This window comes from Rhincodon typus, chromosome 29, assembly GCF_021869965.1.
Source record: "Rhincodon typus isolate 14 chromosome 29, sRhiTyp1.1, whole genome shotgun sequence".
Lineage (NCBI taxonomy): Eukaryota > Metazoa > Chordata > Chondrichthyes > Orectolobiformes > Rhincodontidae > Rhincodon > Rhincodon typus.
The window spans coordinates 155,090-180,636 of NC_063360.1; the positions used below are offsets into that span (position 1 = coordinate 155,090).

The following is a 25,547-nucleotide window of genomic DNA, read 5'->3' on the forward strand; positions in this document are numbered from 1 at the left end:
ACCCTTCCTCAGAACAGTTCTGAGGAAGGGTCACTGGACCCGAAACGTTAACTCTGTTTTCTCCTCCACAGATGCTGCCAGGCCTGCTGAGCTTTTCCAGCAACTTTGTTTTTGTTCCACTCTTCGGAAAACTTCAGTAATACTTGGAACTTAGTTTCTATTCTCTGAACTTCCAATGGCTGATAATGGGAGGTTAGACAGGGAGCTTTCAAACCTTCATGCTGTAGCGTCAATAGCCTAATTTGTTCTCTCTGAAGCACAGTCCAAATAAGAAACAGTTCAAACTTTCCAGCTCCTCCTTCTGTTTGACCATCATGTTCTCTCCCAGAGTTGCTGGCCCCAATTCCCAGGTATGGACCTTGTTAATGACCAAACATCTGCTCTCTGGTTAGATATACTGGTGCCAAAGATTCTGTAAAGTCCTTTGATCAAGAACCAATCTGCAATTAACTGAGAGGTCTGGCCTCACAAATAAACAACACTATTCTCTTTTTTATATAATAAAAACAAATAGCTGCTCAGAGTTCACAGCTCCAAATCAAATTGATGAAAGAATAAGATAAAAGTAATGAAAAATCAGCAAGAGTTGTAATAATGTCAACAATCTCATACACAGAAAACTAATAAATTTGCAATGATTGCGGATATAGTATTGTGTATGCTGTTCGAAAATACCATGAAAATGTTTCATGCCTATGGTAATTAGAAAAAAAAGTACATGTTGAATTTAACGAGCTGGATTTATGTCAACACTTGTACATTGGTTCAGCACTCTCAGTTGAAAATTGGACTATATTGATGTCCCACCTTTTTTACTAAAGTGCATGCTTACATCGGCTAATTGCAAGCAGGTCCGCACAGATTAATGTAAGAACTAGGAGCAGGAGTAAGCCATTCAGGCCCTCGGGAGCCTATCAATATTGTTATGGCTGATTACATTTCGGCCTCAAGTCCACTTTCCTGCTCCTGCTCCCTTTAAGCTGTCACTGATCAAAAATCTGTCTGTCTTCCCCTTATATTTATTCAGTGTCCCAGCATCCACTGCACACTCTGGGGTAGTGGATTCCACAGGTTCATGAGGCTTTGAGAGAAGTTATTCTTTGTTTTAAATCTGCCTACCAGATAACCTAAAATGATGACCTCTTCTTACAGATATTGGTGAGGCCTCTTCTGGAATACTGTGTCCAGTTCTGGTTGCCCAGTTATAGGAAGGATATTATTAAGCTGGAGGTGGTTCAAAAGAGATTTACCAGGCTATGGAAAGTTGACTTATAAAGAAAGATTGGATGGGCTGGGACTTTTTCACCGGAGCATAGGAGGTTGAGAGGCAACCTTAGAGAAGTTTATAAAATAATGAGGTGTATAGATAGAGTTAATGGTAGTTGTCTTTTCCCTACTGGGGGATTTCAGACTAGGGGGCACATTTTTAAGGTGAGAGCAGAGAGATTTGAAAAAGACATGAGGGGCAAATGTTTTACACGGTGGTTTGCATGTGGAATGAACTTCCTGAAGAAGTGGTGGATATGGGTACAATTACATGTTTAAAAGACATTTGGATAAGTACATGAATAGGAAAGGTTTGGAGGAATAAGGGCCAGGAGCAGGCAGGTGGGACTAATTTAATTTGGGATTATGTCCGGCATGGTGGATATAGTTTTGGCATATGTGGTTGGACCACAGGGTCTGTTTCCCTGCTGTATGACTCCATGATTCTGTGAGGAAACCTTATCTCCATGTCTATTTTGCCAATCCCCTTTCCTACCTATGTATTTCAATTACATTCCATTCTTCTAAACTCCAGAGAGTATAAGCCCCAACTGCTCAAACACTTCTCGTGTCAAGCTTTCATCTGTGGAATCAACCTAGTGAATCGTCTCTGAAGTGCCTCCAACGCAGCTACATCCGTCCTCAAGTAAGGAGACCAAAACTCTATGCTGTACTCTGAATGCAGAGACATTAATGCCTTGTACATTACAACAACACTGCCCCACTTATATTCACATCTGCATGCACATCTATATGGATTTAACTGGAGGCAATAAATGCAATGGGCATGCTGGCAATACAAATTTTGCCTTTCATCTTTAGAGTCATGAAAAGTTATGATTTAATTGACAAATAAATGACTTAATCTCTGGAATCAACTTGTGAACTTCCTCTGAACTGCCTACAACACAGCTACATCCTTCCTCAAGTAACGGGACCACAAATGCTCACAGTACTCCAGATGTGGTCTCACTAGCACTTTGTACAGTTGCAGTAAGACAGCCCTACTATTATGCTCCAATCCCATTGAAATAAGAGCCAACATTCATTGTGTCATAGGTCCAACCAGTCCAGGTATCCTAAACAGAACATTTTTCTGCCTTTGGCCCATATACCTCAAAGCCTTCCCTACTCATGTACTTGTCCAAATGTCTTTTAAAAGGTGTAATTATACCTGCCTCTACCACCTTTTCGGGCTGATCCATATACGCACCATCTTCTGTGTGAAAAGTTTGCCCTTCAAGTCCCTTTTAAATATTTTACTCTCACCTTAAACCTATGCCATCTAGTTTTGGACTCCCCTACCCTGGGGAACAGACCTTTGGCTATTCACCTTATATATGCCCCTCATGATTTTATAAACTTCCATAAGGTTATCCTTCTGCCTCCAATATTCTAGGAAAAGAAGTCCCAGCCTATCCAGGCTCTCCTGAAAACTCAAACCTTCCAGAGCAGGCAACATTTTTGTACATTTTATCTGTTCCCTATCTAGTTTAACAACATCCTTCCGATAGCAGAGCTACCAAAATTGAACACAGTATTCTAAAAGTAGCATTAGCCGTTCGGTGTACAGCCGTAACATGAAGTGTCAACTCCTATATTCAGTGCTCTGACCAATGAAGGCAACTGCGTGAAATGCCTTTCTTGAGCCCTTCCTGATTACCTGCTGCCCCATGTGCTCACTTTCTGTGCTTATGCACAAGTCCACCATCACCTCCCCCACCCAAGTCCTTTTGTATTGCAGCTTTCTGCACTGTTTCTCTATTTAAATAGCTCTCTGTTCTTTTGTTCCTAAATGAACAACTTCACATTTTCCCTCATTAGACTCCATTTGCTAACTCTTGTGTTGACGGTCATCGTTAGCTTCTTAATTCCAGGCTATTTTTGAATTCAAATTCCATCATCTGCCACGTTCAGATTTGAACCTTTGTCCTGGAACATTTCATGGGTCTCTGGGGTTGATTGTCAAAATGTTTGAATCTTCCCATGTGTAATCATGGTTGTGTTTTGCTGCACTGTTTCCTAACATCTCTCTTCATTGCAGATAAACCCTCCCCACCAACAATTCACAAATCCCCAGCACCACAGTCCAATTCAGATGGTCAAACCATTGCCATTACTTGCAAAGGCAACATTCACTCCAATGAAAGTACTTACTACCTGTACAACAGTCGCCATCAAAATTATACACAGTTGCTTCACCTAACTGGAGATGAAAAGACCGCGACATTCGTAATCAAGATGGGAACTGACTCCATTGGAAATTACAGTTGCAATTATAAAACAAAGGTTTTAGGAAATTGGGTGTATTCCCCGTTTAGTAAACACATTTCCATTACTCAAGAAGACGAGTGGCAACGCAAAGCAGAACAAGGTTAGATGTTTTTCCAATGTATTACCTGACCTTTTTGTCTGTGAATAGGTGATTTTAAAACAAATTGATATTTACAAAGGGATGCTGGAGTCAGAGATAACACAGTGTGGAGCTGGAAGAACACAGCAGGTCAGGCAGCATCGGAGGAGCAGGAAAGCTGACGTTTCGGGTTGGGACCCTTCTTCAGAAAAAAATATTATTTACGAATATTCCTGCATTATTCCTACAGAATAGATCTTTTGGCCCATCGAGTCTGTACTGTAAAATATATTAAATCCACGCTAGTCTCACTTGCCAACATTAGGACCATAGCCTTGGATGTCATGACATTCCTGTGAATGTTGTATCAACAAAGATTTCATTTATTCATGGGACATGGGTATCGTTAGTTGGGCCTGCAATAGTGCCCATTTCTATTTGCCCCTTGAGGAGGCAGTTGTGAACTACCTTCTTGTATTGCTGCAGTCTGTGTGCCATCCTGTTTCATTTTTTTTCAATCTCCCACTGGGACAGGAAAAACTTCCAATGTAAAATGGAGAACTGCAGGATGCTGGAAATCTGAAACAGAACTGAAAGTGCTGCAGAAGCTCAGCAGTTATGGCAGTGTCTGTGGGGGAGAGAGCGAGGGAACCAGAGTTAATGTTGCAGGTTGTAACTGCAGAAAGTGCTGGAGAAACTCAGCAGATCTGGCAGCATCTGTGGAGAGAGAGAGTGCAGTGATTGGAACCAAGACCAGGTGGATGAATTGACCATGAGATCTTTGATTGGGATTGCTAACCTGGGCCAATCAGGGAGCCCTAGCTGACAGCTATAAAGAGGAGATTCAGAAAGTCTCATCATTCTAGGGACTGGCTCAAAGCTGGCTATACACATGTAAATAAAGGGTGATGGGATACCAGCCTCTGTGCAGTTATTTCAATGGCAACGATAGAAAACAGCATGATCCTGAAGAAACACTTACAACTATCGTCTTTGAATTAGGGTAAGCATTTCTGGCATCTTGCTTTTATTTGGGAAACTTGATTCATTCAATCCAGCTGTTGAAAGCTGAGCCCAGCATGTGGAAAGAATGCAATTTGTTTTCTGGGAAAATGACATTAGGGCAGATGAAAAGAAATGAGTAATCCTTCTGACTGCCTGTGGACCCACAGCATTTTCAGTTATTAGGAGCCTAACTTTCCCTGAGTCACCAGATACTAAAACCTTTTAAGAGTTGACTGATTTAGTTCACAAATATTACAATCCCAAGCCTCCTCTAATTCTGAGATGCTATCAGTTTTATTTGGCTGTTCAAGAACCAGGGGAATCTGTCTCAGGATTTTTGATGATGTTAAGACAACTGGCAGAGGCATGTGATTTTGTGTTAACCCTGAATGGGATGCTGAGACACTCTTGGTCACCTGCAGAGACTTATTATTTGACACTCCACGCACACCATTTGTATGATCTTTTGATCTCTCTGCCCATAAATTCCGTGTCTGTGCGCTCTTCTGTCTCACTTCACCAGACGAAGGGACTGTGTTCTGAAAGCTTGAGATTTCAAATTGACGTGTTGGATTATAACCTGGTGTAGTGTGACTCCTCACTTTTTCCACCCCAGTCCAACACTGGCACCTCCACATCATTTTTAAATCTGAGAGAGATAAAGTTTCATGAAGCAGAGGTATTAAGGGGATAATGGTCAAAAGCAGGTATGTGGAGCCAGGCCACAGATCAGCCATGACCTCATTGAATGGTGAAACATGTTTGAGGGGCTGAATGGTCTACTCCTATTCCTGTGTTCCTGTGTGGTCATTAGACCACAAAACATAATCGGCGCTAATGCATTCAAGAGAATATAGCATCAAGTTTTGTTTTGCTTTGTTCACATTGTGCTCTAGCTAGCCAATGGAAGATGCTCATTATATCATCCAGATTTAATTATGTAATGAGAATGATCAAGTCCTATTGTAGCAGATGAAATCTTACCATTATGTTTTTTTGGAACTTCTCACTGCACAGACGCTCAAAAGAAGTTATGCCTATATGTTGACCTGACATGTGGTGCTTTGCTTATCGTTTTAATCATTGTGACGCTAACATCTTTCTTCATCGTCAACAAAGGTAAACAAAGCCTGTGTAAGGCCTTTCAAATTTGGGAGAGGGACAGCCTAGTTAATCCAGAGACACAGGTAACGTTCTGGGGACCTGGGTTTGAATCCCACTGCGGCAGATAGTGGAGTTTGAACTCAATACAAATCTGGAATTAAGAGTCTGATGAGGACTGCGAATCCATTGCCAATTGTCAGAAAAGTCCATCTAGTTCACTAAGGGCTCACTAAGTCCATCTTGTTCCTTTAGGGAAGGATACTGCCATCCTTACCTGGCCTGGCCTACATGTGGTTGACTATTAACTGACCTCTGTGCAAAAAATGCTCACCTAGCCAACTATGCCCTCACCAAATGAATGAATGAATTAAAAAAAACATATTTGAACTAATATGGAAAGAAAGCTCACATGAACATAAGAGCCTTGAGGGTCTACAGCACAGAAAAGAGGCCATTCAACTCATTAAGACTATGCTGGTCAGAAACTAACCACCTAACTCTTCTAATCCCATTTAACACAGCGCTTGGCCCTAGAGCCATGGCATCACAAGTGCACATCTAAATACGCCTTCAACGTGATGAGGGTTTCTGTCTCTACAACCCTTACAGGCCGTGAGTTCCAGATTCCCCATCAATCTCTAGGTGAATTTCTTTTCCTCACATCCCCTCTAAATCTCCTGCCCCTTACCTCAAATCAATGCACCTTGTCATTGATCTCTTCACCAAGGATACTTGCCTTTATTAGCCAAGGCTAGAGTTTAAGAGCAGGGAGATGATGCTGGAACAGTATAACACGTTGGTCAGGCCACACAGCGAGAGTATTGTGTGCAGTTCTGGATTCCATATTCTGGAAAGGGTGAGATAGGACTGGAAAAGGGTGCAGAGGGAGATTTACCAGGATGTTGCCTTGGGGCGGAGAATTTTAGTGATGGAAGAAATTGGATAGACTGCAACTGTTTTCCTTAGAGCAGAGAAAATTGGGATGGGGAAAAGATAGAAATGTCTAAAATGATGAGGGGACATGGATAGCTCAGATACTATTTATGAAACTATCTCTTTTTCTTCAGCAACACAAGGCAAAAGACATAATATTGAGAGGTAGGAATATTACTTCACTCGTTAGTTGTGATATTCAAATTGTGTGCAAAGTATATAATGGTAAAATAATCACTATGATACATATTTTCCTACATGCGTGTACAATTAATAAGCTTCAATATTGGTCAAACTTTGCAGCAAGGCTGTATTTTATATCTATTTTTACAGAAAGAGCATCACAGCCGATGGAATTACAAAGTTGGAAGAACACGATGCAACGTGTAAGTGTAATTTTGATGTTTGAGAGTAGTTTTCAGAAAGGGGGCAAGGAAAATTGATACATATTCATGTAATATACAGAAAGTGCTGGAGAAACTCAGCAGGTCTGGCATTGTCAGTGGAGAGAACGCTGAAGAAAGGTCACTGAACTCGAAATGTTAACTCTATTTTTCTCTCTACAGATGCTGACAAACCTGCTGAGCTTCTGTTTTTGTGTGTTTCAGTTCTACAGTATCCGCAGTTCTTTTGGTTTTGTAATAATTTGTATTCACTTGCTAAAACAATAATTGAGGAAAAAATTTAGCCACCTTTACAAACGTGTTCCCAATGAAAGTTGAATGACTAACTGTTTCAGCCAGGGAGTAATTATTGAATTAAAATGACTCAAACTATTATTGGCATAAAATGCACAATGTTGTACGAATGTATTTTCAAAGTTTAATTGAACTGGAACATAGTCAAAGTCATTTGCAGTTATTTTTGTTCGTCTATGAATAGTACCTCAATGTTCAATTGAAATCCATGGAACTGCTTTATGCATTACATGCAATGGATGCAATACAGTTTCACTTGTATTTCCTCAAGCATAATGCTGTAGTTATAAATGTGAGGGATACACCTGGGCAGGATAAACAAGGCAAGGGAATACACGATGGACAGTGGGACCCTGAGAAGCTCTGAGGACCAGAGAGACCTTGGTGTGCATGTCCACTGGTCCCTTAAGGGATCAGGACAGGTGGATAAAATGGTTAAGAAGGCATATGGGGATTCTTGCCTTTATTAGCCGAGATGGTGGAACAGTATAAACGTTGGTTAGGCCAAACAGCGAGAATATTGTGTGTAGTTCTGGAATCTACATTCTAACAGGGATGTGATGGCACTGGAAGAGGCTGCAGAGGGAGATATACCAGGATGTTGCCTTGGGACTGGAGAGTTTCAGTGATGGAGAGAGATTGGACAGTTGTTTTTCTTGGAGCAGAGGAGGTTGAGAGAGGGGGGCGACATGATTGATATGTATAAAATGATGAGGGGTGTAGATCGGGTAGGCAGGAAGAAACTTTTCACTCTTGATGGAGGGATCAGTGATGGGGGGTGGAGATATAGATTGAAGGTAAGGATCAGGAGGTTTAGAGGGGATGTGAGGAAAAATGTTTCACAGATTAAAATGGTGGGGAATCTGGAACTCACTGCCTGTAAGGGTGGGAGAGTAATAAACCCTCATCACATTGAAGAATGTTTCAGATGTGCACTTGCAATGCTGAGGCTAGAGACCAAGTGCTGGCGATATGGGATTAGAGAATAGTAAGGTGGTTATTTTTGACTAGTACAGACTCAGTGAGTTGGAGGGCTTTTTTTGAAGTTGCAATGGATCTCTATAACTACAGCACTCTAATATATCTGCAAAACTGTCACCCAATTGAAAACAGCGTACACTCTTCCATCAATTTTCTGAAGGGGTTGGGGAAATTGTATGTTCTTTGCAGGGCCTGCAATGCAAATATGGAACTTATCAATACTTAAATAAGGTCGCATTCAGACCAACTGATTTCTAGTCATTGGAAAAAGCCAACAATTTTCATTAGCGTTTTTTTGAAAAAGGTCGTGCTAAGGCTGCTGTTGTTAATGTAAATCAATTTGATATCCTCTATTTCTTTGTGATATCTTGCACAAGATTTCAGTGCAATCCACAGCAAGATGGTCGACTCTCCACTGCCCTCTGCAAATAGGAATGGGCAATAAATGCCCAATTTTTATTGTGCTTGATGATGAGGAGTACGATTTGCCAGGCTGTCAAAATGCAACGCCAATGTTGCCTTGCCCCCTCAAAAAAGATGAAAGTGTGTTTCTTTGCGTGTTATTGCTACACCGGACACAAGACTTGCTCATTTTGTTTGTTTTACAGATATAAACGTCGCTTTCCAAGCAGAATGAATGGTAAGTCTAGTTTTTGCAAACATACCCAATGACTTCCTTCCTATGCAAGGTTGAACTGGCTTTCATCCCAAAGGGTGAGACAGAGACAAAGAAAGGCAAAGAAAAGAGAGAGAGAGGACAGAGAGACACAGACAAGGAGAGGAAGAGAGAGCGGGGGAAAGAGATGGTGTGTGTGTGAGAAAGAGAAAGATACAGAGCAAGACATAGAGAGGGAGTGAGACTGAGAGGGATACTAAGAAGGAGGCAGAAAGGGAGGGGGGGTGAGAGGGAGACCGACAGAGAGAGGGAGAGAGACAGTCAAAGAGGGGCAGACAGAGGGGTAGACAAGGTGAGGGAAACAAGGAGAGGGGAAGATAGAGACAGGGGAAGGGAGACAGGAAGAGAGAAAGAGAGAGGAAAGGCAACAGAGAGAGACAGAGCGAGGGAGAGAGACAGATGAAAGAGGGAACCAGAGGGAGAGACAGACAGGAGGTGGGACTCTAAGAAGAGGGAGAGATTGGGGAGGAAGACAGAGAAGGAGGAAGAGAATCAGGGAGAGAGACAGGGGCAGGGAGAGGGAGAGAGCCAGGGCCAGGGAGAGTGAGAAGGACAGGGAGGGAGAGCAACAGAGAGAGACAGTGGGAGAGAGAGAGCGAGTGGAAGAGGGAGAGGAAGGGAAACAGCAAAGGAGAGACAGGGGATGGGGGGGAGAAAGAGAAAGAGAGAGAGAGAGAGAGTGGGGGGTCAGGGGAAGAGAAGAATAGAGACTGGGAGAGGGGGAGAGAGAGACAGGGAGAGGGGAGAGAGACCAGGAGAGGGACTGTTTGATTGCACAGATTGTGGCAATTAGGTAGAGGTAAAGCCACTATCGTCCTGCTCTCTCTCTCATTAGAGAGAGACAACTGGTGCTGGGTTTAATCTGGGAGCCACAAATCAAAGTGAATATAGTGGGACCTTCGTGGTGATTATAGCCAGCACAGGAGCTGAACCTATGCTGTTGGTGTCACTCTGCATTGCTAACCAACTGGTCAAACCAGCTGAGCTCATTGAGATGGGTGAGTTGGTGGTGCATGCTGAAATATGATGTATGGTAATAACAGAGCCCTGGCACAATGGAGGAAGGACTGGGTCTTAAATATACCTGGATTGGAAATGTTCAGGAGAGATAGGGAAGGGTAAAAGGTTGGTAGAATGAAGTAGTTCCATGAGGTAGTGGAGAAAGAATGAGCCAATAACAAAATCGATTTGACTGAAGCGATGGCCAATGCAAACTTAAAATGTGAAATTACATTCCTTTGCGTTGTTCGGCAACTGGAGGGAGTGATTTAGATGAACACATTTGCACAATTAACAAAGATGGATGGAGTTAAAATGGGCGGCATTAATTATCCAAGCATAGATTGAGATTGTAGTAGTGTAAAGGGTGCTGAGGGGCAGAAGTTGCTGAACTGAGCTTGGGAGAGCTTTGCACAGCAGAATGTGTACAGACCACCAAATACTAGAATTGATTCTTGGCAAATGATGGGGTTGGAGGGGGAAAACTGATCAAATGTCAATATGATGGATACAATCCAGGGACAAATCAGCTCCCTGTTGATTGGTACCACATCCATAAGCTTCCATTCCCTCCCCGACTGATGCTCAGTAGCAGCAATGTGTACCATCTACGAGACACACTGCAGAAATTCACCCAAGACCCTCAGACAGCATTTTCCAAAGCCACAACCACTTTCATCTAGAAGGACATCATGGGCCAAAGGGCCCGTTCCTGTGCTGTACAGTTCTATGTTCCTATGCTGTACAGTTCTAAGTTCCTGTGCTGTACAGACAAGGGCAGCAGATACATGGGAACACCACCCCTACAAATTCCCCTCCAAACCACTCTTGGAAATATATCTGCTCTTCCTTTGGTGTCACTGGGTCAAAATCCCGGAATTCCCTCCCTAAAGTCATCGTGGGTATACCTGCAGCAAACGGACTGCAGCGGTTCAAGAAGACAGCTCACTGTCACTTTCTCAAAGCAGCTAGTAGGGACCACGGCGATAAATGCTGGGCACAGCCAGCATTGCCCACTCCCACAAGTGAATAAATTAAAAGCAAGGATGCTTCATGAAAAAAGATTGACAGGTATCCTAGAAGAAAATTTAAGAATCCGATGTAGGCGTATAAATAGCAAAATTGTGAATAAGCTGCACAGTGTGGCTGTTACAGGACGAAAAATGGGAATCGCAGGTGGAAGTAATGGGCATTGAAGTATTAACCCCAAAACATTGCCTCGTTCCTTCCTCAAAGAAGAAAATGTAACCCATTTGGTAAATTCAGTCACTAGAAGCAGTTGAAATTGATGATGAGGAAGCAATGTAGAGGGGAGTTAGCTTTTACAACTCCCCAGCTCTGAATCCACTGAAAATGAGGGAAACTGTATATTGCATACCAACAGTAACCTCTCAGTTTTTCATTCTAGTGGTGCAAGAGGACTGAAGAACTTGAGAAACACTAACTCGGGCTAAAATTACCAGCTACATAGCCAAATGTCAGCTAATTGAAGACAACTGGTGTGGATTCCTAAAGGGAACATCTTTTGCCTATTTTATGTTTTGGACTTTATAAGCAAAGTCACAGAGAAAGTTAATGCTGCTAATGTAGACAGTCTTCTCTAAGGCATTATTACACATTAGTGCAATACAGCAGACTTGCAAGTATGGGCCAGAACTAGCTGATTAAAAGAGACGGGAGCAATGTCGAGTGCCAAACAAATAATCTTAGTGACAAGAATCAGGCAAGTAACCTGAACTGAGATAGTAAGAACTGCCAACGCTGGAGTCAGAGATAACACCATGTGGAGCTGGAGGAACACAGCAGGCCAGGCAGCATCAGAGGAGCAGGAAAGTTGACGTTTCGGGCCTGATTCTGGAGAAGGACCCTGACCTGAAACGTCAGCTTTCCTGTTCCTCAGATGCTGACTGGCCTGAAGTTTTCCTCCAGCTCCACACTTTGTTATGAACTGTGTTCTTTTTTGTTGGGTTGAGGCGTGGAATTGGAGTGGAACACAACAGAGTCCAGTTTTGCATTCCTTGCTAACATATATCAATCTTGTTTCATATTTTGTGGATGGTAAGAAATTACAAACTGTGTATGGAGAGCAGTGTGCAACTTCACAGACTCCTTACAATGCAGAAAGAGGACATTCAGCCCATCAAGTCTATACCGACCCTCCAAATAGTAACCCCACATTTGCCATGGCTAACGCACTTAACCTGCACACTATGAGCAATTTACCATGCCCAATCTACCTGCACATCTTTGGACTGTGGGAAGAAACCAGAGCACCTGGAGGAAACCCATGCAGACACAGGGAGAACATACAAACACAATGCAGATAGCTCCTCCGCGACGTTGGATTCAAGCCCAGGGCCCTGGTGTTGTGAGCAGCTGTGCTAACCACTGAGCCACTCAAAGGTTAGCTTCAAAGGTTAACCAAGTTGTCTGGGCAGCTGCTTTGCAATGCAGTGATGCCAACTACATGGGTTCAATTCCTGAACTGACTGAGGTTACCATGAAGGACCCTCTTTCTCAACCTCTCCCCTCCCTGAGGCATGGGGACCCTGAGGTTAAGCCACCTACCAGTCATCTCATAACCATGAGTGAGTAGTTCTATGGTCCAGTGGGGCCAAGTATACTTATAGGTGGTATCCCTTAGCAAGCTCTTTAAAATTTGAGAGTAAATGATATTTGGTGCCTACTTGGCTCATACATTGTCACATTTCTTTTAACAGTGCTGTCGAGTGCAAGTTTCCAGTAGAAACGTGAATCAGTATGAATTCTCAGAGTCTAATCACACTGTATTCCTCTGAGAATGACTAACTAAATATGGATTAAAAATAAAGAACAAGTAAAATTCACGCCACACAAATGTCATGCAATGACTATTGCTAATAAGAGAGAATCTAACCATTGCTCCTTAACATTCAATGGTGTCACCATCATTTAAACACCCTCACTATCAAAATTCTGGAGTTTGCCATTGACCAGAAACTTAACTGAACTCTCCACATGAGCAAAGTGGCTACAAGAGCAGGTCAGAGGCTGGGAATACTGCGGCGAGTAACTCACCTCATGACTCCCGAAAGCTTGTCCATCATCGACAAGGCACAAGTCAGGAGTGTGATGGAATACTCCCCATTTGTATGGATGGGTGTAGCTCCAACAACACTCAAGAAGCTTGACTGCTCGCAGGACAAAGCATCCCACTTGATTGGCACCACATCCACAAATATCCACTCCCTCCACAACTGATACTCAGTTGCAGCAGTGAGTGCCATCTACAAAATACAGAAGTGCAGATGCAGTCAGAGAAGTTCACCAAAGATCTTCAGACAGCACCTTCCAAACCCACAACCAGTTCCATTTCAAAGGACAAGGGCAACAGATTCATGGAAACACAATCACCTTCAAGTTCTCCTCTGAGCCACTCACCGTCCTGACTTGGAAATATATCAGCCATTCTTTCAGTGTTGCTGGGTCAAAATCCTGGAATTCCCTCCCTCAGGGCATTGTGGATCAACCTACAGCACATGGACTGCAGAGATTCAAGAAGGCAGCTCGCCACCACCTTCTTAAGTGGCAAATAAGAGCAGGCAATAAATGCCATGCGCAGCCAGCCAGACTCATGTCCAACATATGAATGAAAATAAAAACAAGAAACAGGAGTAGGCTATTCAGCCCATTGAGTCTATTTCACTATTCAATAAGGTCATGGCTGACCTTTGTCCTAACTCCACATGCCTGCCTTTGGCCCCTAACCCTTAATACCTGTGCTTAACAAAAAAGTGTCTATCTCGGATTTAAAAATAACAACTCATCCTGCATCCACTGCTGTTTGTGGAAGAGAGTTCTAAACCCCTCCTACCCTTTATGTTTAGAAGTGCTTCCTAACATCTGTTCTAAACAGTCTGGCCCTAATTCTCAGACTATGCCCTCCCTCGTTCTATAATCCCCAACCAGTGGATATATTTTATCTTTATCTACCCTGTCTTTTCCTGATAATATCTTGAAGATTTCAATCAGATCATTCCTTGACTTTCTAAATTCTAGAAAAAACAAAGACATCCACCAAAGGAAGCAAGAAGCCAATTAGGTTGGAAATACTGAAAATGACCAGAATAAGAAGCTAAAACATTCACATTCAGGAGGCCCTGTGAATGGATATTAATTTCTGTGGAAGTGCCTGGAGTTTTTGAGAATTTACTAGAGGATTGTGGCAACACTTATGGTTCCTCTCTTGGGGAGTATATAAGTTTGACATACCTTATATGATCAATACTCAAGAATTAGGAATTGAACCTGAATGTATAGTATACATAGGAATGAAGTATATGGATCTGTTAACAGGGCACCTTTCTTGACAAGTCATTTTCTTTCAATAAAGATTTTTGTTTTGTTAATAATGTGAAATCTTGAAGCACAGTTCTTTTAGTTAAATTAGGGTTCAGGGGTTTCTATTTAAACATTAACAATTCCGAGGTAAATTCTAAAAAGAGGAAATCCCAAGAGTCAAAATTTAGACAATATTTTGCTTTTGCTGTTGATGTGTGTGCTTTGCCTAAGCTCCATGATGTAAGAAAGGTCACAGGATTGAGAGACAATTCCAGACTCTGTGGAAATGTGGTTGACTCTTAACTACTGTCTAGGCAGTTAGGGATGAGCAATAAATGCTGGCCCATCCAGTGACGTCTACATTTCATAAATGAATTTTTAAAAAAAATGTTTGGCAAGGTTCCACTTAAGGCTAATTCAGTTTCCCTATCTCTCCAGCCCTCTATTTGCCATGCACCCCATTCCACACTGAAAAGATAATTCCAGTGCAAAATAATATACAAATATATTGATAGAATCACAATCTCATAAGACCACAAGAAATAGGAACAGGAATAGACTGTTCAGCTCCTCATGTCCATTTTCCTGCCCTTCCTGACTGATCAAGAATCTATCTGTTGCAGCCTTAAATATTCATAAGGATTCCACATCCACAGCTGCCTGTGGCAAGGAGTTCCAAAGTCTCACAACCCCTCTAGGAGGAGCATCCCTTTATGCTGAGACTATGCTCTCTGGTCCTCACCTCTCCCATGAGGAGGAAACATCCTGTCAAGCCCTTATATGTTTCAATGAGATCACCTGCCATTCTCCTAAACTCCAGTGGATAGAGTCCCAACCTGTTTAGCCTTTGCTCATAAGACAACTCCTCCATACAGAGGATCATCCTAGCGATCCTTCTCTGAACCATCTCCAATGAAATGATATCTTTTCTTAAAGGGGCCAAAAGTGCTCACAGTACTCCAGATATGGTCTCCCCAGCACTTTGTATGGTTGCAGTCAGACTTCCCCATTCTTATCCTCCAATCTCCTTGAAATTAAGGCCAACATTCCATTAACTCTTCCTGATTAACTGCCCCTTCTGTGCTAACTTTCTGTCTTTCACGCACCAGTCTCTGCCACATCCCTTTGTGTTGCTGCTTTCTGCTTTCACAACATTGATAAAACCTGCTGAATTACAGTTACCAGCGCATGTCTGTCTCTGGAATAATGTAGTGTGTGTCTGTTTCCTGCCAGTTATCTCTCCCTAAAAGCAGAAAGCAACATAATAGTTTAAAAGATTAGTAACCACAAAAATGGAAGTTGAGAAATGTCACTTAGCGTGGAGGTAATGTGTAAAAGTGAGAAACTGGCAGAGATTTAGGGGGTTGGGTTAGCTTAATTGGCAACCTGGTCTGCAACGCAGCTGATGCCAACAACTCAGGTTCAATTCCTGGACCATCTGAGTTCAGTAAAATAATTCTGTAAAAAATGTGGAAATAGGAATCTAATGATGACCATGAATCCATTGCCAATTGTTGGAAAAACCCATCTGGTTTGCTAATGTCCTTTAAGGAAGGAAACTGCCATTCTTACCTGGTCTGACCGACATGTGACTCCAGACCCACAGCAATGTGATTGACTCTGAACTATCCTCTGGGCCATTAGGGATGGGCAATAAATGCTGCCCAGCTCAAGCCACCCACATCCCGAAAATGAATGATAAAGAAAGTTACCCTACAACAAACACTTTTAAGACCATAAGGAACAGAAACAGGAGTAGGCTGTTTGGCCTCTCGAGCTTGCTCCCCCATTCAAAAGGATTATGGCTGATCCCACAATCCTCACGTGAACTTTCCAGCCCTTTCCCATAACTTTTGATTCACTGACTGATCAAGAATCTATCTATCACAGCCTCAAGTATATAAAAGGACTTGCACCTCACCCAACTCACACAGTTACCTGTGGCAAGGAGTTCCAAAGGCTCACAACGCTCTAAGGGAAGAAATTCACTTGCTCCCTACCTATCCCTCACCACTGATGGTTTGCATTGACCTCAATGGCTTTGAATGTAAATAAATCTACTGGAAAAATTGGGTGGTGTGGTTAATAGATGAAGAATGCCATGGTTGATTTGCTAACGGCGGGGGTGGGGAGTTAAAAACCAGTTGTGTGTAAGATTACTTATGGATGTATAAACAAAATAGCAAGCATAGGGTTCTTGTGGTGTAGTGGTAGTGTCCCTACCTCAGAGCCAGGAGACCCAGGTTCAGGTCCCACTTGCTCCAGTGTTTTGTAGTAACATCTCTGAATAGGTTGATTCGGAATATATCTGAACAGTGATTATGAATCAAGCCGATCTGCCAAGATATTATACAATGGATTTCATGGACAAATATCCAAGATCAGTCTCAAAGCACAATCAGCTATTAGTTTGACACAGTGATGAGAAGAGAATTATTGTAACAGCCAACAGTCCAATTTGATTGTTCAAGGATCAAACAAAATAAACCTGGAACTAAGAATCTAACAATGAAACTGAAACCCACTATCAATTGTCAGAAAAAACCCATCTGGTTCACTCATGTTCTTTGGGGAAGGGAACCTGCCATCCTTATCTGGTCTGGACACATGACTCCAGACCCACAGCAATGTGGTTGACTCTTAACAACCCTCTGGACAATTAGAGATGGGCAATAAATGCTGGCTCTAGCCAACAACACCCACACACAATTAATAAATAATTTTGTAAAAGGCATTGTTATTAGCTTTTCAACCAAGAACTCGCCGCAGTAGTTTTCTGGCTCAGAATTCAGCAAGCGCTCAGTGTATCTTTTGATTTAATAATTATGTCCAAGGAGTTTAAAATGTAACCATCTCCTCTGGATGTTCAAAGATATTGGAATAGCTGCATAGTACGCATACAACATTGGGAGGGTTCCCATGCTTGCCCAAAGAGATTACTCAAACATTTTACTGAGTTCTTCTTCCCTTGTGTGACAGACAAAAGACAGAGAGTCGGCTTAGATTTTAATTTAACAAACTGTTCATTATTTAACCCCTTAGGTACCAATGCTCAATATAAAACATACAGTATTTCATCTAACTTCAATTTTAACTTACTTCATTTAACTTCACTTCCTCTGACTTGACTTAATTCACATTTAATCCTAACTCTAACTTAAACTGTATAAGTTTGGCTTGTAACAAATACGACCCCTCTTCAAGTGAAGTGGCCAGCTTTTGCTCTCAGTCTCGATGTTACTTTGTGGTTCATTGTCTTCTTTAAAGATAACTTTGGACACGTGAGTCTGTGATGGTATTGTGCCTTTAAGGGAGTTGTGTTCTGTGCTGTTTCTGTTGCAGAAAGGTGTTGTCACAGTGGTGACAAAATGTCTGCTTCTGAGGGCAGTTGGTAAACAGCTTCAGAATTCTCCCTGGGTGATTTTTCAAACTGGACAAAAGAAGCATGATTCTTTGAAAATTTGTTTTCAAAGGCTTCTCCTGAGGAATCCTGTCTTCTGCTAACTTATATCACAAAATGTGCTCACTTTCCATTTCTGGGGATAGATTGGTGTCACTAATACCCACTATAAACCCAGCAATTCCCACAGTTATCTGGACTATACATCATCGCACCCTGCTTCCTATAAAGATTCCATTCCATTCTCCCAGTTCCTCCTTCTCTGCCACAAATGTTTCAACGAGGCCAACTTCATCAAGGGAGCATCCAAAATGTCCACCTCTTCCTCACGCAAGGATTTCCCAGCATCATTGTTGACAGGGCCCTCAACCAAGTCTGATTCATCCACCACAATCCCACCCTCACCCCTTCTCTTCCATCCCGCAACAGTGATAGGGTTCCCCTCGTCCTTACCTACCATCCCACCAGCATTCACATCCAGAAGATCATAGAATAGAATAGAATCCCTACAGTGTGGAAATAGACCCTATGGCCCAACAAGTCCACACTGACCCTCAGAACATCCCACCCAGACCCACCCCCCCAATAACCCACCTAATCTACACATCCCTAGACACTATAGGCAATTTAGCATGGCCAATCCACCTAGCCTGCACATCTTTGGACTGTGGGAGGAAACTGGAGCACCCGAAGGAAACCCACGCAGACACAGGAAAAATGTGCAAACTCCACATAGACAGTTGCCCGAAGGTGGAATTGAACCTGGTCCCCTGGCGCTGTGAGGCTGCAGTGCTAACCACTGAGCCACCGTGCTGCCATCAGGTGCCACTTCTGCCCTCTCCAGCAAGATGCCACCACCAGACACATATTCCCCTCCCCACCCTTGTCCGCCTTCCGCAGGGACCATTCCCTCCAGGACACCCCGGTTCACTCTTCCTTCACTCCCAACACCACACCTCCCCGCCCACCCCCACCCCCCGCCATAGCCCTATGGCACCTTCCCTGCAACCTGTGAAGACATAACACCTGTCCATTCACCTCTTCTCTCCTCAGTATCTAAGGGCCCAAACATACCTTCCAGGTGAAGCAACACTTTACCTGCACTTCTTAGAATCTAGTCTACTACATTCATGTGGTCTCCCCTACATTATGGAAATGAAGTGTAGACTGGGTAACTGCTTCGCAGATCATCCACGTTGTGCACTCAAAAAAGACTCTGACCTTCCAGTTGTCTGCCACTTTAACATACCACCCTGTTCCCTGGTCAACATCTCTGTCTCTGGCTTGCTGCAGTGTTCCAGCGAAGCTCAGCGCAAGCTGGAAGAATAACACCTCATTTTCTGCTTTGGGACCCTATAGCCTTCCAGACTCAGTATCGAATTCAATAATTTTAGGGCCTAAACTCTCATGCTACCTATTGTTAGTCACTAATAGTCCCCATTAACAGCTATTCACTTTCCCAGCCTGATAGTTATCCATTCCTTTTTCTGTCCAACTGTTCTCTCTCTCTTTGGGCTCTATCCCTTTCATTTCTATCCTTTCATTTACTCCTTTTCCCCTACCCCCACCCTTCTGCATATAAACCGACGTTTTCCCAGATGCCATCAGTTCTAAGGAAGGTTCACCAGATACAAAACATTAATTCTGATTTCTTTCCACAGATGCTGCCAGACCTGCTGAGATTTTCCAGCAATTTCTGTTCACATTTCTGATTTACGGCATCCGCAGTTCTTTTGGTTTGCGCTTTCCAGAAACTTGTCTGGCACTCCGCCAATGACTTGATCAAAACCTGATTGCAATGTTTAATCCTAGCCAATGGAGCTTTATTGGTGAACAACTCCCAAATGTTTATACCAAGTCATAAACAGCCACATAAAGATTCAATACGAGGTAATAGTGGTGCCAGTATTTCTAGCGACTACTTTGAAACCTCCCTCATTAGCACAGGAAGCTTCTGATCACAGCTGACAGGACGGTCACAGCCTGTGACCAAAATTCCCAGCATGCCCACTCTTAACCATTTCTGCTTATGGCTACATGAACACACCACTGAACAGAAAATTAACTGGGACGTCAGTTAGGCATTGCCACTACAACAAAAATTACAAAGATCTACAAATGTTTGATATCATTAAAAAACCAGAAATTGCTAGAAAACACTCAGCCAGTCTGGCAGCATCTGTGAAACTTTCCTTGTTCTATTTGGGTCACCACCCATAATACTTTCTCCAGTACCTCATTCAGTGTTGTTTCTCTCTGTCATCCGGAATAGGAAACATTTATGGATTTTGCTTTCAATTTCGACCCCATTCTCACCTTCTTTGGAAAATCAGATCACAATGCTGTGCTCCTCCTCCCAGCTTAAGGGTAGAAGTTGAAATATGAGGACCAACTACAGAAAATAGTACACTACTGGTCTGAGGAAGTGGAATAGCTTCTGTGGAACTGCTTGGAATCAGTGGACTGGTCCACATTCAAGAATTCAGCAGCCAACTAGATGAGTATGCCACTACCATCACGGACTTCATTAGCAAGTGTGTAGAGGACTGCGTGCCAAACTCAATCCGTTTGTTCCCCAAACAGAAACAATGGACAAACCAAGAAATCCATTGCCTACTGAAGACCAGGTGTGCAGCATTCAAGTCAGAAAACCCTGACCTTTACAGGAAATCCAGATTTGACATCTGTAAGGCCATTAGAGATTCCAAGAGGCAATACTGGACTAAGATAGAGTCCCAAACTAACCACACAAATACCCATCACGTGTGGCAAGGTCTACATGACATAATAGGCTACAATAACGGGCAAAAATACACCCTTCCCTGATGCATTCAATGCATTTTACACTTGGTTCAAACAAAGGGTCAGCGAAACAGTGTCACCTGTCCTGATACCTTGGATACACCTGTTCTCTCGGTCACCAGTGCAGACATCAGTTCGGCCTTTTTGAGAGTGAGCGTATGGAAAGCAACTGGCCCAGATGGAGTCCCCAGCTGTGCACTCAGATCCTGTGTAGACCAGCTGGCGGGAGTATTTACTGACAGCTTTAACTTCACCTTACTACAATCTGAAATCCACCTCTGCTTCAAGAAGACCACCATCATTACCGTACCAAAGAAATCTCATGCAGCATGCCTCAATGACTACTGTATGGTGACTCTGACCTCCTTAATTATGAAGTGCTTCGAGAGGTTAGTCATGGCTCATATTAACTCTATCCTCCCAGCCTGTCTTGATCCCTTGCAATTCACCTACTGTTGCAACAGATCCATGACAGACGCCATGTCCCCATCCTTACACTCATCCCTGAATAGAACATAGAACACAGAAGAGTACAGCACAGTACAGGCCCTTCGGCCCATGATGTTGTGCCGAATTTTTACCCTAAACCTAAGGTCTATCTAACCTCCTTATGCTATCATCCATATGCCTATCTAATAGCCGCTTAAATGCCCCTAATGAGGCCGACTCCACTACCCTCTCCAGCAATGCATTCCACACCTCGCCACTCTCTGAGTAAAGAACCTACCTCTGATGTCTCCCCTGTATCTACCTCCACTCACTTTAAGATTATGCCCCCTCATAATAGCTACCTCCACCCTAGGAAAATGTCTGTGGCTGTCTACTCTATCTATACCTCTGATCATTTTGTACACCTCTATCAAGTCACCCCTCATCCTTCGTCGCTCTAAAGAGAAAAGCCCTAGCTCTCTCAACCTTTCCTCGTAAGACCTTCCCTCCATTCCAGGCAACATCCTGGTAAATTCCCTCTGCATCTTTTCCAACACTTCCACATCTTTCCTGTAATGAGGCGACCAGAACTGGACACAATACTCCAGATGTGGCCGAACCAGGCTTTTGTATAGCTGGAGCATAACTTCAGGGCTCTTGAACTCAATCTCTCTATTAATGAAAGCTAACACACCATACGCCTTCTTAAAAACTCTATCCACCTGGGTGGCAGCTTTCAGGGAACTGTGAACATGAATCCCAAGATCTCTCTGCTCCTCCACACTGCCAAGAATCTTTCTGTTAACCCTGCATTCTGCTTTCAAGTTTGTCCTTCCAAAATGAATCACCTCACACTTTTCAGGGTTAAACTCCATCTGCCACTTCTCAGCCCAGCTCTGCATCCTATCAATGTCCCTTTGTAACTTAGAACAGCCCTCCGAACTGTCCACAACGCGACCCACCTTCGTATCATCCACGAACTTGCTAATCCACCTTGCACTCCTTCATTCAAATCATTTACAAAAATCACAAATAGAAGAGGACCCAGAACAGATCCTTGTGGTACACCACTCGTAATTGAGCACCATGTTGAATATTTTCCGTCCACTACCACCCTTTGTCTTCTAAGGGTCAGCCAATTTTGAATCCAATCTGCCACATTTCCCCCTATCCCATGCCTCCTTACCTTCTGCATGAGCCTACCATGGGGAACCTTATCAAATGCCTTACTTAAGTCCATGTATACCACATCCACTGCTCTACCTTCATCCATGTGTTTGGTCACCTCTTCAAAGAATTCAATAAGGTTTGTGAGGCATGATCTACCCCTCACAAATCCATGCTGACTATCATGAATGAAACTGTGCCTTTCCAAGTGATCATAAATCCTGTCACTCAGAGCCCTTTCCAATAATTTGCCCACTGGATCGTCTGGATAACAACAATATTTATGTCAGGCTTCTACTTATTGATTATAGCTCCAACTTCAACACTATAACTTCAACAAAACTAATCTCCAAATTCTGTGACCTTGGTCTCTGCTCCACACTATGCAACTGGATGCACAACTCCCTGACCAACTGACTGCAATCAGTGAGGATAGGCAACAGCACTTCCTCAATGGCAATCCTCAACTGTGGCACCCAGCAAGACTGAGTACACAGTCCCTCACTATACTCCCTGTACATTCATGACTATGTGGCCAAATTTCACCTTAAATCCATCTACCGGTTTGCTGACGACACCATCTCTGTAGGCTGGATCACAAACAATGACGAGGCAGAAAGAGATAGAATGCTTGGTGGCGTTGTGTAGAGGTAACAATCCCTCCCTCAATGTCAGCCAAGCTAAAGAGCTGATCATTGACTTCAAAATTGGTGGAGTAGCAGATAGTGAAGGGGACTGTCGGAGAATGCAGCAGAATATAGATAGATTGGAGAGTTGGGCAGACAAATGGCAGATGGAGTTCAATCCAGGCAAATGCGAGGTGATGCATTTTGGAAGATCCAATTCAAGAGCAAACTATACGGTAAATGGAAAAGCCCTGGGGAAAATTGTTGCACAGGGTGTTCAGGTCCATTGTACCCTGAAGGTGGCAACGCAGGTGGATAGAGTGGTCAAGAAGGCATACGGCATGCTTTCATTCATCAGACGGGGTATTGAGTATAAGAGTTGGCAGGTCATGTTACAGTTGTATAGGACTTTGGTTCGACCACATTTGGAATAATGCGTACAGTTCTGGTCGCCACATTACCAAAAGGATGTGGATGCTTTGGAGAGGGTGCAGAGGAGGTTCACCAGGATGTTGCCTGGTATGGAGGGTGCTAGCTATGAAGAGAGGTTGAGTAGATTAGGATTATTTACATTAGAAAGACGGAGGTTGAGGGGGGACCTGATTGAGGTCTACAAAATCATGAGAGGTATAGACAGGGTGGATAGCAAGAAGGTTTTTCCCAGAGTGGGGGACTCAATTACTAGGGGTCACGATTTCAAGGTGAGAGGGGAAAAGTTTAAGGGAGATATGCGTGGAAAGTTCTTTACACAGAGGGTGGTGGGTGCCTGGAACGCGTTGCCAGCAGAGGTGGTAGAGGTGGGCATGATAGCGTCATTTAAGATGTATCTAGACAGATACATGAATGGGCAGGGAGCAGAGGGATACAGATCCTTGGAAAATAGGTGACAGGTTTAGATAGAGGATCTGGATCGATGCAGGCTTGGAGGGCCGAAAGGCCTGTTCCTGTGCTGTAATTTTCTTTGTTCTTTGTTCTTTGTTCAGGGAGCAAGGAGGGCACACCCCTAGCTACAGCAACGGAAGTTAGGCAGAGATGGTCAGGAGTGTCAAATTCCCAGGAGTGATGATCACCAACAATCTGTCTGGACCATCCATGTTGACGTGACGCTCAAGAAGGCACAGCAACACCTCTACTTCCTAAGGAGGCTAAGGAAATTCAGCATGTTTATAAGGACAGTTACCAACTTTTATAGATGCACCATAGAAAATGTAAAAAATGAAGAAACTGTTAAGGAAAACTGGTTAAAGACACTTGTCAACCCTCAGTCCCAATATTATTGTATCAGCTACTGCTTCATGAATACTATTGATTTGTCACAACATTGCTGCAATTTCTTCGCATCTTGTATGATTTTCAGGATTATTTTCCTTGAGGATTAAGCAGGTAAAACATGAGACTCTACTTACCAGACTTCATAAGAATGAGAGGTGATCTTATTGAAACATGTAGGATTCTTAAGGGGCTTGACAGAGTCAATGCAGACAGGATGATAACACCTCATGGGAGAGTCCAGGACCAGAGGGCACAGTCTCAGAATAAAGAGGCAACACTTTAAGACTGAGATGAGAAGGAATTTCATTTCTCAGAGGGCTTGTAACTCCTTGCTGCAAAGAGCTGTATGGGGGCCGAGTCCTTGTGTATATTTAAGGCTGAGATACATAGATTCTTGGCCCACAGCTTGGTCCATCTGTTTTGGGGAAAGGGCAGGAAAGTGGACGTGAGGAATGTCGGATCAGCCACTATCCTATTCAATGTTGGAGCAAGCTCAAGGGATTGAACAGCCTACTCCTGTTCTTGTTTCTTATGGTCCTGTGGCCTTATGCAAGATGAACAACTGCACTTTCCTGTTTACTAGTGTAATTTTTCTTGCCCGTATCTGCGATGGGTCCACATTTATGTGTCTAATTGTTTTTCTTTTAGTATATCATTAAAGCTTTACTTATCTAAGGAACTAGATAATGAAGTCAGTGTGACTAAGGGGAAGAGTAGGCAGAGAGCAGATGATGAACACAAAGGGACAGGTGGTCTGGGGGCATTTGTTTTAATGCGAGAAATGTGGTAGGTAAGGCAGATGAACTTAGGTCGTGGATTAGTACCTGGGAGTACGATGTTATTGCTATTACTGAGACTTGGTTGAGGGAAGGGCAAGATTAGCAACTAAATATCCCAGGATATAGATGCTTCAGGTGGGATTGAGAGGGAGGTAAAAGGGGTGGAGGAGTTGCATTACTGGTCAAAGAGGATATCACAGCTGTGCTGAAGGAGGGCACTATGGAGGACTCAAGCAGTGAGGCAATATGGGCAGAGTTCAGAAATAGGAAGGGTGCGGTAACAATGTTGGGGCTGTACTACAGGCCTCCCAACAGCGAGCGTGAGATAGAGGTACAAATATGTAGACAGATTATGGAAAGATGTAGGAGCAACAGGGTGGTGGTGATGGGACATTTTAATTTTCCCAACATTGACTGGAATTGACTTAGTTTTAGGGGTTTAGATGGAGCAGAATTTGTAAAGAGCATCCAGGAGGGTTTTCTAGAGCCGTATGTAAATAGTCCAACTCGGGAAGGGGCCACACTGGACCTGGTGTTGGGGAATGAGCCTGGCCAGGTGGTTGAAGTTTCAGTACTTTGTTCTTTGTTCTTTGTCCATCTTTGTTTTCATCACCCTTGCTTGAATTTCTATTATTTTCCTTTTTCTATTTACATTGGTCCTAAATTATTCCCGATCATCAGACTTCTGATTGTTTCTGGTAGCCTTATAATCTGCCTGCTTTCAACTCATGAAAGTT

The 25,547-nt window shown here is 43.2% G+C and overlaps 1 protein-coding gene across 4 annotated transcripts in view; it reads left to right on the forward strand.

The window, feature by feature from the left end:
* LOC109921541 overlaps positions 1-8,980 on the forward strand; it is a 15,204-nt gene extending 6,224 nt beyond the window's left edge. For 2 of the 4 annotated variants that reach the window (XM_048614286.1, XM_048614288.1), the window contains 5 exons: positions 3,311-3,640; positions 5,642-5,743; positions 6,796-6,826; positions 6,995-7,047; positions 8,949-8,980. In XM_048614286.1, the coding sequence (XP_048470243.1) occupies positions 3,311-3,640; positions 5,642-5,743; positions 6,796-6,826; positions 6,995-7,047; positions 8,949-8,977 (545 nt within the window). In that variant the 3' untranslated portion in view covers positions 8,978-8,980. The remainder of the gene's footprint in view (positions 1-3,310; positions 3,641-5,641; positions 5,744-6,795; positions 6,827-6,994; positions 7,048-8,948) is intronic. The other 2 variants (XM_048614289.1, XM_048614290.1) reach the window with 2 other exon arrangements.
* The last annotated feature ends 16,567 nt before the right edge of the window (positions 8,981-25,547 follow it).